This window comes from Xiphias gladius, chromosome 5 (genome assembly GCF_016859285.1).
Source record: "Xiphias gladius isolate SHS-SW01 ecotype Sanya breed wild chromosome 5, ASM1685928v1, whole genome shotgun sequence".
Classification (NCBI taxonomy): Eukaryota; Metazoa; Chordata; class Actinopteri; order Istiophoriformes; family Xiphiidae; genus Xiphias; species Xiphias gladius.
This window is the reverse complement of record NC_053404.1, coordinates 23263260-23275787: the sequence shown is the minus strand read 5'-3', so window position 1 is coordinate 23275787 and position 12528 is coordinate 23263260. Positions and strand designations below refer to the sequence as shown.

The window sequence follows — 12528 nt, the reverse complement described above, 5'->3', positions numbered from 1 at the left end:
ACAGTGTTTGATGACAAACACTGGTGAAATCTAATCCTCTGTGGTGGCTAACTGAACACATTTACACTCCCCGAGTCACCACCCAAATGTGGCTCGAATTCTAACTGAATTTCCAGACAATGGCCATAAGAAAATGTTAATTATTGCTTGTTTCCATCCACTACTGTTATGTGAATATTAGGGGAAGGGCCACAGAAACTCTTTTGGATTCGTCTCAGGTTTTTTTAAGAACAGGGGCGTGGAAACGCACCATTGGTTCCTACCGAAGACGGGTTGATCACAGTCGACAGATGAAGGTCGTCATCATGTTAAAACTGGTTCTGACTCGGGAAAAAATCTGTTCGGCCTCCACAGTCTGGAGTCTGTGCATTGATGTCGCCAGCCAGTATTATTGTCTATTTTATGATCACAAATCAGCAAGCTCTCGCTCCATAAGGTCTGTCATCGTCATCAGAGAGAATATATCATTTCATAAAGTGAGACCAATTACTGGGTACTCGGCAGGCGTGCTCTTGTTCTTTGGTGGTATCCGGTCATAAACCGAATGTAAACCTGAGGATTCAACAGACATGAATTAAAGTGCAGTTATTATCACAGAGCAGAGGCTTGTGGATTTTATTTTCTGTTGTCTCCAAAGTCAGACCAGCTGGTGACAGCGCAGAACATTCGGCAAGTACCGGGAGTAAAGATGTCCGGACTACGTTAGCCATCGCAGCTCATTGCTTTTTTTTTTTTTGAGCATTTTATGCGTTCATTAAATACTGACAGTAGAGAGATGACAGGAAATTAGCGGAGAGAGGTGGAGAATGACACGCGGCAAAGATCCTGGGTCAGAATCTAACCGGAGATGTTGGGGGTCATGGCTGGCATCTTGAATGCCTAGCCGCCCAGGGCAGCTCCAGCCTGAGGATTCCTTTTTGTTGAAATCTTTAAGTTTTGTAGATTGTAACCTCTGTTTTAATGGATCTGGATTTATTTTCAGGATCTGCTGGTCAGATTTCTCGGTAAAAGCGGCTGGTACTTTGTGGGTTTGCCAGTGCAGTTACCGTGGCAGTGATGGAGGCCAACTTTCCTCCGTGTGATCTCAGAGCGCGTCCTGGTTGAAATCCCAGAAGAAACAGCAGAGTCCAGCCCACTGTGGAGATCCTAATCATGTCTTTATCTTTGTGTATTTGTCCGTCAGATCCGATGCACGGCCCGCGGCGTCTGGAGGTCGTCGACATTCAGTCCAAACAGGTGACGGTACGTTGGGAACCGTTCGGATACAACGTGACCCGCTGCCACAGCTACAACCTGACTGTACAGTACCGCTACAGACCAGCAGGGGCCCCCAGCAGGTAAACGGGCGAGGGGCCACGGGTGTGTGTGGGGGCAGGGTCCGCCACACACAGAGAGGGAGGAGCTCATAGCAAAAGAAAAGGAGGGGCCAACAGGTGTAGAGGGATAAAAAGAGTGGGGACTGCCAGGTAAACTCAGGGATGGTCCAGGTCAATAACCCTCCACCCGTCGCTCCTGCAGGGAGCCATTGAAGGAGGAGGTGAGGGAAGAGGTGGTGTACGACACTCTGAGCGCCGTGCCGCAGCACACCGTTCGTAACCTTCCACCGTTCACCAATGTCAGCCTGAGACTGGTCCTCAGTAACTCCGAGGGACGCAAGGAGAGCGAGGAGCTGCTGGTGCTGACCGACGAGGACGGTACGAGTCAGGAACATTTTGAAATCTTTGTGTCTCTGTCGAACAGTAGACTCAAAGTAGACTCCAGCCTCTGTCCGTTTAGTTTCTACGGTTAAATGAAGTATCTAATGAGGTCAATGTTTCTGTGTCAGTTCCCGGAGCCGTTCCGGTAGATTCGATCATCGGCAGCAGTTACGAGCAGCAGATCAGTCTGAGCTGGAGAGAACCGCTGCAGACCTACGGCCTCATCCGACAGTACGAGGTAAACGCATTCACCCGGGGTCAACTACGACTTCCCAGAGAGCTTCGATGCAAGAAGCAGCTAGTCAGACAGCTTCAGACTAACTGATGGTGGAGTTTTGTGGATCTCAGGTAAATTCAGAAGTTTGATGAATTCACGTTTGGATTTCGGATCAATTCAGCAGCTGTGGTGCAGTGGTGTCTTTGCCACAGCGACAGCCGCTGACGATCATGGGTAATGTAGTATTTAGAGACACTCCACAATCTAAACTGAGACAAAACACCTGACCAGAAGGTGACCAGAACAGAACAGAACCCCATAGCCTCAATCTGTAAGCGGTTTTATCATCGTTCACTTGGCAATAATAACATTTTATTATACATATCTTAGTTTAGGATTTGTTTGGGTTTGTAAGTAATTACATAAACTATATTCGAAAAAAAAGAAAAAACAAACAAACAAAGCTAAAAAAAAAGCCAGTTACTCCCAAATAAAACAGCAAAGTAGAAAACAATGCATCCTAAATTAAAATCTGTTAGAAACTCAGTTTGGACAGTCACGGGTAAAGTCTTCCCACAATGATCTCAAAATTTCAGGTAAAGCTCAGTCTGTGGTTGGCGCTAAGAGTAAGCACTCCATCACCCACAATCCCCCGTGAGGCTGCCACACATTACCGGCGTTCTCCTCCACAGATCTCCTACAAAGCCCTGAGCTCCTTCGACACGGAGTTCGACCTGTCCAATCAGAGCGGCAAGGTGTTCAAACCGGCCAATGAGACCAGCCACGTGTTCACCGGCCTCTACCCAGGCTCTACCTATTCCTTCACAATAAGAGCCTCCACCGTGAAAGGCTTCGGACCTCCAGTGATCACCCAGTTCACCACCAAGATCTCAGGTAGGATCCTTCAAGATAAGAGTGCGACAGGTAACGTGTAGAAGCACAAAACCAAGATATCTACACGCTAAATCGACACTGACGGGGAGTTTCTTTGGGCAAATCTCCATTTTCATTCCTCTGAGCGCTTTAAGGACTTGACCTTGGAAACAGTACCAACGGTTGAGGATTTTTTTGTCAACTTTTGTCTCCAGGGTCATGAATGAACTTTCAGTCTCTAACAATTTAAATATTCTCAGCAGCCAAGCGGCTTTTTTTTTTACCCAACCCACAGCTTTCCTTTAATGGTTTCCTGTAGTATTTTGCATAATTTTCCGTAGTTTGTTGTATAATATCTGTGCAGCATGAACAAAATACTGAAGTTCAGGGAAAGCTGTCAACCAACAGTAGCAGTGTACAGCTAAAGAAAATGTCTCTGAGAAGAGAGCAGATATGGGAACACCGGCAAAACTTCTAGTTTGTTTGGTTCCGTCTCAGCGTAAAACTGACGCTCTCCTCCTCCTCAGCTCCTCTGATGCCGGCGTACGACCAGGAGTCTCCTCTAAACCAGACCGACTCCACCGTCACTGTTCTGCTGAAACCAGCTCAGAGCCGAGGAGCTCCAGTCAGGTAACACACACGGAAAAATAGCCACACACACACGCGCGCACACACACACACACACAGTGTGTTGAAATATTCAGCAGCATCAATCTTCTGCTTTATAAAGTTTTCATGACTGTAACGTTAAACATTAAAACACAACATGAAGCACGTTGCAGAAGAACCTGGACTGAAACACAAAGTGCCACTCAAAGTCAGTCAGTATCTAATGTATCTAGACGGTTTGTATGTGTTTATATTCGAACACAAAATTGAGTCTAAAATTTGAACGTAGATGAAAAGTGTTTAATACAAACTTTGTACAGACAGACACACTCCATTAAATCGCCAACGGCAGGGGCCCAGAGGAAGGCGGTATCCGCAGTAACAGTCGTCATGTCAACAGCTGTCTGCTCTCCGTCGTCGAGCTGTAACGAGGGATTTGGTTAATTAACGATCAGCGGGCGGGGCTAATCAGAGCCTTCTGCTAACACGAGGATTAACAGGGGATTAACAGCTAATGTGTCAGTCACACACACACACAGTGGTTTCGTTTCTTTCAGTCAGAGCCGACACAAAGATGGTTCGGTTCGTCTCTGTTCATTAACTGACAGTTTATCTCTTTTTACAAATAGTAAACAAAGCAACGTGCAACAATGAAAGCAATTTAACACAGAGTCAAACATGACACCTGGTTTCCCGCGTGGGTGCAGACATTTGAAGACAGAAAGTAGAGTAGAGAAATTTTCAGGACCAATAACAAGAACCTCTGTTTTAGTCTCATTAAGTTCCAGCCAGCGTTTTTTATCCACAGCTGCTTGACACCAGCGTACGAATGTTAAGGGACTTTCTAAACACAGAGCACAGTGGAAGCAGATATACTGTACTGTATTTCCAATGTCGACGACATCAGATTCTGCTTTTGAATGGAGAGAGTACAACTATAGCACAGTCCTCTTCAGAGAGTGTTGCATTATGGGCTGTTTTTCAGCCCTAATGTTGCTAAGCTAGCGAGTGTTTTCGGTCTGTTTACAGTGAGTCGGTCAGAGTCAGTGACACTAGGGGGGTTTGGTTGGTCCAGTTTAACCTGCAGGAGTTTGTGTTTTCCATAAACCCATGAGGAATGGAAACGATTCACGCCGTCTCCCGACGTCTTCACCGCAGAAATGAACCAGACGGAGAATCTGTCAAACAGCTGTCGCAGATGTTGACCCAGAGAGACGGACTGTCAGAGAAAAATGAAAAACACAAGCCACCGGTTTTTACCCGCAAAAAAATAAATACATTTTAACTTTCGTCGCACCCCGATCCGCTCGGAGCACCGCAGACATCCACACAGAGCGACACACCACATACACAGTAACGGAGGATGCACATACAAAAGCTGTTTTTCCTATTAAAACACCATAAGGCTGTGTTCAGACCGACTTTGGCTCTGCGTGAAGAGACACCGCTGAGAGCAGCTGCTTATTCTCTGCAGCTGCTCTGGAAGTGTCCATCAACAGCCCACTCAAAAATGAAGGTTTTTTTAATTCACTTTTCCTTGGTTAAAAAATCGATAAAACATAAAACACACGTAGACACACTGGAGGGGAGCCTGGAACAGAGGACTGAAAAGAGGAGAATGGATCATTTCAACCAAATCGAGATTTATGTTTTCTTTTTATGCAGAAACAAGACTGGGGATGTAAAGAGTGTGTGTGTGTGTGTGTGTGTGTGTGTGATGTACGCTGTGTTAATTGACACGATAGCTGAGGTGAAATCCATCAGTTGTACAGATGCTGCTCTGAGATACGATTTCATGTTTGTGTGTTTATATTTAACTTAACTTTTGTCTCTTCTGACACCAGAGTGTGTGTCAGCCTTCAGGCGCACCGAAACACACCAACATACAGTAACGCACACACTATACAACACACACACTGATGTATAAGAGCCTCAGATCACAGGACAAAAGGTGTTGCCGTGGGCAACCTGCAGCTGTAATCAGATTACTGTCACACACACACAACAAGTGCTGCGACGTGAGCATAAAGAAATGTGATTGGAGACGGTTTGTCAAAGACGGAGAGAGAGGAAGAAAAGAGACAAAGAGAGAGGGACAGATGTGAGGGGGAGGATAGAGAACGACAAGAAAGAGAAGAAAAAGAGAAAGAAAAAGAAAGGAGGAGATGGAAGACAGAGAAATGAATGAATTTCTCTCTTTTCTGTTGGTTTCTCTGGGGAATCAAACAATACAGATACTGCAGTGTGCGTGTGTGCGCGTGTGTGTGCGTGTGTGTGCGTGTGTCTTCCTGTCCTCCTTTAGTTTCCTGTCCAGCAGGAAATGTGACAATGCTGCAGTTTCGCCGTCCACACCCTCAAATGTGTGTGTGTGTGTGTGTGTGGTGATATATGACTTCTGTCCTGAGCCCGGTTCCTGTGAAAAACCCAACTATTGTTTCCAACGTCCCTCAGGACACAAACACTCTTGAAAACTCGCTGTGTTGCGTTCAGGTGCAGCTCGGTGTTTCTGTGAACTCTCTGCTGTCCCTCTGCTATTGGCCGGTCTGCGGTGTCATCAGACAACAGCCCAGTTCGTACGACCGGCGGCGTTTTCATGGAGACCAAAGAGCTTTTGCAGAGTCTCTAGACATCTTGTAGAGCATGAACATTTTCCACAGAGTCAGTGTAGTCTGCGGAGTAGAGTCTCTAGTAGCGTCTGTAGCGTCTTTGTAGAGCCCCAAACCTTCCTGTAGAGTCAGTAGAGTTTTGGTAGAATCGGTAGAGTCGCCGCTGAGTCGCTGGAGCTTCTGTAGAGTCAGTAGAGTTTTCATAGACCCTCCTTAGATTTAGCAGTTTTCCTTAGAGTCAGCGGATTTTCTGCAGTCTGTGTTATTTCTGTAGCGTCGGTAGAGTTTCAGCTTTCTGCTCTTTTTACTCAACAAACTGAAAGTTTAATGAAGCTCCGCAGCAGAGGTCGTCGAGAAGCTTTACATCACCGTGGTAACGCGCATCGTTCGTCTGTCAAACCGGTAGATAGCTGGTATTTCTTTGTCCTTTGAAGGTGTCATTGTTTTTTTTCGGGGTGGACAGGAATTTATTTTCAATTATAATCAGTTGACAACCAGACGAGATGATGATTTTTCATTTAGAGCTCAGACTCATTGTTTCCATTTGTTTTGCGTCTTTATGTATTTCACCCACATATAGGATTTAATACCTGCACAGACAGGATGAAATGAATTATCAGTTTAATGTCAGACTGTTGTGAAGTTACAGCCTCTACACAGAGAGAGGGAGGGAGTTAATAAAAATGAAGGAGAGAGTGATGGAGTGGAGGAGAGGCAGAGCTGACCTTTCTGTGGGGTGAATAATGACCCAGCAGATGGGTGAGAAGAACAGGAGGGCAGTTTTATGTGAGTAGAAATCAAGTCGATATTCTCCAACAGTGTCACCCCTCAAAAGTAAAAGCTAAAATCCCTAGAAATCTTAAAGCAGTTCTGCAGTGGTTTCACCTCCGTGAAGTAGTTGGACCTTGGACTGAGACTGACGAAAAACGGTCCGAATCTTTCTATACAAAATGACTCCTTAAACACTGGATCCTACATTTCCCACACTGCACCTAGATAGTGTTTTTCATTGGTCTTCCACGGATGATACGATGTCATCATTACTGAAAGAAAGGATGGACGCCGTTACCAAATCGAGACCAGAGGTGGAATAAACCAAGGTTTTCTGTTTTCCTCTGTCTGCAGTAAGTACCAGGTGGTGGTGGAGGAGGAGCGCCCCCGCAGGCAGAGGAGAGGTGCTGCAGAGATCCTGCGCTGTTATCCGGTGCCCATTCACTTCCAGAACGCCACGCTGCTCAACTCTCAGTATTACTTCAGTGCCGAGCTGCCGATGAGCGATCTGAGAGCACCCATGCCCTTCTGTGTCGGTCAGTCGCTAGTCAGTTAGTTAGCTAGTCAGTTCGTGTCTGATTTCCAAAAGCATGTCTAGTGTGGTCGGTTTGTTTACTTCTATACCCGTTCACCTGCCGACCTGTTTACCTGTGTGTGTTTCTACAGGTGATAACAGGACCTACAGCGGTTACTGGAATGCTCCTCTGCTGCCTCATAAGAGTTATGGGATCTACTATCAGGCTGTCAGCACCGCTAATGGGGTGAGTTCACCTGTCCACAGGTGACGCGTACAATCATCTCACGATCTGACCACAGTGTGACCTACCTCCTGTCTCAATCTCCTTCTCCATCATCACCAGTATGAGTTTCGAAGCTCCCAGTAACGCTACAAGTCCCAAGGCGGACGTATCCCGTAGCGACGCTGATATCGTCAGTGTGACAAATTACCAAAATCAGACTCAACAGATGTTTTACCCATATCGGAAAAATGGCTCCTATTCCAATGTGTTTATGAAATTGCTCCTTGTTTTCTACCAAGTGAGATTTCTACTCTTCCCACCGTTTCATTTGAGTGTTAATGGGTGTTCGTAACATGTCGGAGTTACTTATCACAGCAAACAGCATTTCTGAAAAGGTCGATTCCATTCGTGTGTTACTACGTTTTTGACATTTAAGCCAATATTACAGACATCAGTTTTAATATTACCTTACTTTATTACAGTTACACATCAGTGTTGAAAAGCTGGTTCCTTTTAATCCTACAGCGCTGTGGTTGAGATTGGGTTAAGTTTGGTAAAGGTTAGGAAACTTTTACTTTCACGGTTACAGTAATCACCACCAGTTAAGTTCAGCGAGTGGTCACGAACAAACACTGGTTTCCTTTAATTAACATAAAGTGTAATGGATGGATTCAGTTAGTTAGCCAAGGGCTACACTTGAGCCCCCACTTGAGTTTTTTTTATCCTTTATGTGTTTCCATTCAGTCAAACTGTCCCATTAGAAGCTGCTGAATCAGCTGTGATCAGCTCCTGTTTGCAAAGGAAAACTTATAAACATGAAAATTCTGAACAAAGTTCTGCAGCCTCTCTTTCCTGTGGGTCCTAAGTGGATTCCTGGAGGTTTATTCTGGAGGGACATCCGAGATCATGATGTCCTCACACTGAATCTGAAAACATTGGTATCGTGTCTCTGTGTTCTGATGAAAATGAGCGCAATTGGTTTAAAGTACGTTAATATCCTCCATGTGCTGTTTTCTAGTTTGAAAACCTTTTGTTGCGGAGAAACATAGTGGAGGAAATCATCAGGGAGGAAACAGTGGCTGAATTTTGTTTAAAGGAGTGGCGGGCGTCAAGATATCCAATCACACTGTGCAGCAGAGCTTGACATCGCCTGTGTGACAGTACAAAATGACACTTGTCTGTTTATAACAAAGGTTTCACATTATTCTGTTCTGTTCTGCAGTTTTCTTTCAATTTCCTTCACTCCTTTTTTTCTTTCTGTCATAAAAAATCAGAGAAGCGAAACCGAGAGGTCACACATTCTGATATCAACACACACACACACACACACACACACACACACACACACACACACACACACACACAGTTTAATAGGAGTGGAGATAGTTCCAGCAGCCTGACCAGCAACACTAATAGGCTGCTGTGGGGGCTCTGTGTGTGTGTGTGTGTGTGTGTGTGTGTGTGTGTGTGTGTGTGTGTGTGTGTGTGTGTTTTGTCATGTATGTGTTTAAAAAAAAGATAATTGCTCACTGTTACACACACACACAGATTGTATTGTGTTGTGTGTTAATTATTGACGCTGGGAGATTTAATTGATGTGTGTGTTGAATAATGCAGCGACAGTAGTGCTTTTTACTGTCGCCACACCACAGAGATTCGCCACCACCGCTGCTGTTGCGCGTGTGTGTGTGTGAGCATGAATATTCATGAGCTCTTGTGGTTAATTTGTCGTCTGTTTGTTAAAACCAGAAAGACACAAGATGTTCTCTCTCGCCTTTCACCAAAACCTGTCTCACACTTTGTGTGTGTGTGTGAGTGTGTGTGTGCATGCGTGCGTGTGTATATTTGTGGGCGTGTGTGCACATGTGTGTGTGTGCGTGTGCGTGTGTGTGTGAGAGTTGTTAAATGCCAGCACAGGCACTGATCCACAGCCATTTGCCTTCTGTCCGCTTGGTTTATGACAAATGTGCGTGTGCTTGATTGTGTGTGTGTGTGTGTGTGTGTGTGTGTGTGTGTGTGTGTGTGTGTGTGTTTGTGTGTGTGTGTGTGTGTGTGTTTCTGGAGAAAATGTCCAGATGTGACAGCTAATGTGTCGACAGAAAACTAATTTGTTTCTCTCTCTAACAGGAGACAAAGATCGACTGTGTGCGAGTGGCCACTAAAGGTAAGAAAATGTAGTGCATTTTATTTTGAAAGGTATGGGGTATATTTTATGTTTGAATGTTTAAAATATTATTTTATTTATTAATGTGTCCAGTACATAATATTCTGAATGGTGTTCTGCTCTCTTTTATTTTGAAAGATAATGAGCACTATTTTATATGTTTCTTATCATTTCATTTTCAAAGGTTTGTTTGCATTTTATTTTGAAAGGTTTTGACTAAAATTTTAATTTTTAAAGATTTGGGGTAAATTTATTTTGAAAGCTGTACATTTTATTCTTATAGAAACAGTACATCGCTTTTATCTACTCTTTATTATTTTTAAATATGTTCAGTACTTTTTTATTTGAAAGGTGTAGAACACATTTATTTTGAAGGTAAATGTTATTTTGAAAGGTATCAGTGCATTTTGTTTTTGGAGGCATAGAGTACATTTTACTTTGAAACATTAAGAGTACATTTATTTAAAAAATCTGCATAATTATTTTATTTTGAAAGGCATTTTATTTTGTACATATAATTATAGAGTAGTTTTATTTTGAAAGATGTTGAAGACATGTTTTTACAGGTGCAAGGAACATTTTATTCTGAAAGTTGTTAGTATTTTTAGAATTGTTTAGACAGAATATATTATATTTTAAAAGTGTAGTTTTATTTTGACAGGCGTCGGGGCCATTTCATTTTGAAAGGTATTCGTAACATTTTATTTTGACGGGTATTCCATACCATTTTTACCGAGTGTAAATTTAGCGTTGCGCTGGTAGCGGTTAGAGCCATTAGCCGTGTAGACTTGGTTTCCGCTCTCTGCTGGACTGGATTTAAATGCTAAATTAGCCGCTAGCTAGCCAGGCAGCCGCCAGTCCATTTTGAGTAATGAGACACAGATGGCAGTTAGCTGTTGGAGGGCTAAGCTAATGGTTAGCACACTGGTCCCATCCAGAAATATAATGGCCCACAGATGGCTGCTAGTGCCTGACAGCTGTCCTTCGCTCTGCCCTCCAATAACAGGACGAGGATGACCTGATGTCCTCTGCAGACACACGGACGCACAGCACAAATAAAACTCATAATCAGCTCTATGCTACGCTAACGCTAGGCTAACACAAGGCTAATGACTGGGACTCTATGGGCATCCAGAGAGCTGTTTACCACCGCAGCTAAACAAGCTAAAAACACTGTGTTCTCCCCCGATGAACATCCAGGATTATAGCGCACACACACACACACACACACACACACACACACACACACACACACACACACACACACACACACACACACACACACACACACACACACACACACACACACACACACACACACACACAGTAATTGACTGTTCTGGCTTTAATCAGCTTTTATTGGAGCACAGTTGTGGTGGCTAACGACACCAGATGCTGATTGGCTCTGCTGGTCCCCTGACACCTGTCAGTCACGCTGCAGCAGCCAACCAGACCCCCCCCCCCACCCACACACCCCCCACCCACCTTTTTCAGAGTACCCATGATGCCTTGGAGCGCTAACATTGAGTGGAGCTGATGTGAATGTAAAGGAGAGCTGAACGTCTGCTGAATGTTAACTGGACAGTTTAGCACAAAGGAAACACAGTTTCAAGCTAAAAAATGAATTTTGTTTTATTCTGAAATAATCAGTGTAGGTCTGAAACACACACACATCAAACCCCACAGTCCCACTCAAAAATGACATATGTAGTATATATCTCAATGTATGTTTCATTAATATCCAAAGCTTGTTACTTTGCCGTTATTCTGTTTATTGAAAATGTGAAGGAATAGAAATGTTCAAATGTAGTTTTAGCAGCAGTTAGCACTGGAGCTATTATTTCACCAGCAGTGACCGAACACAGTGACTCTAAAGTCCTGGACCCTGTTCTTCAAATGTGGTTCAACTAATCCTGTCGAACATGACGTTATCAGGCTAAAATAATCCTGTTAATGCTCATCCGGATCATTTGGTCCTTTGAATGCAGATTGGGGGTTGATTAGCGGGAACCTGGAGGAAGTTATCTGGACCAACAGCTGCTCCATTGTGCGTTTCTAGTGTTGGACACTTTGATCAGTGTTAAACATCAGAAACCGGCAGTGAGTGTGGTCAGACACTGGTGTTGGTCGAAGCCTAATGAGCTTTACACTGATAGTCAGAAACCTGCTGTGAAAATGGAACCTCACTAGAATCTCCTAAAAAGTGAGTCCTGCGGTTAATGTTCAGGAAGCTCTAATGTTGGAACGACAAACGCCCATTTTAGTGTCAGATTAAACTCCGCATGTTTTGGCTCCTTTGGCCTTTAATAGTCCAAATCTTTTAGTTGAGTTTCTGTCTTTTTGCTCGAAGTATCTCAGACTACATTCTGTTCTTTAGCAGTGTTCAGACTTTTATTTTGTTTTATATTTGATCATGTAGAAGTAAAGGAAACTGTGATAAATACACCAGCAGATCACGATGATTTCTGAATAACCTGCATGTTGAATTAATCAACAAACTTTCATCGTTAATCAACGAAACCGACACATTTGTATCTGAACATGACTTTATTTTCGGGGGTCAGTCTAAAACCTCTTGGTCCTGATCCAGCTGAGTTCGCAGTAAGGTGCACTTCTGCAGGTTTGGGTTCTAAGGACTCGTTGCTATGACAACAGCTCCAGATGGATTCTAAACCAAAAAATCCAGACTCAGGTCAAACCTTCAACAATCTGATCCGGAGCGCGGGGTTACGGCCTCACAGCGGGGTTTGTTGGTTTGATTTCTGTCCTAACTCTACTGCCAGCAGCTGATTGTAGTGGAACTTACTAATGTCTGATTGATCGATTGATTAATTGAATGATTAACAAGCTT

At 43.9% G+C, this 12528-nt stretch overlaps 1 protein-coding gene across 8 annotated transcripts in view; it reads left to right on the top strand.

The window, feature by feature from the left end:
* The window catches only part of LOC120789873 (receptor-type tyrosine-protein phosphatase mu-like), a 131341-nt gene that overhangs the window by 67007 nt on the left and 51806 nt on the right, over positions 1-12528 (top strand). For all 8 annotated transcript variants that reach the window (XM_040127022.1, XM_040127021.1, XM_040127020.1 and 5 more), the window contains exons 10-17: positions 1184-1337; positions 1519-1694; positions 1826-1935; positions 2607-2808; positions 3315-3417; positions 7128-7309; positions 7440-7534; positions 9641-9677. In XM_040127022.1, coding sequence (XP_039982956.1) covers positions 1184-1337; positions 1519-1694; positions 1826-1935; positions 2607-2808; positions 3315-3417; positions 7128-7309; positions 7440-7534; positions 9641-9677 — 1059 coding nt within the window. The remainder of the gene's footprint in view (positions 1-1183; positions 1338-1518; positions 1695-1825; positions 1936-2606; positions 2809-3314; positions 3418-7127; positions 7310-7439; positions 7535-9640; positions 9678-12528) is intronic.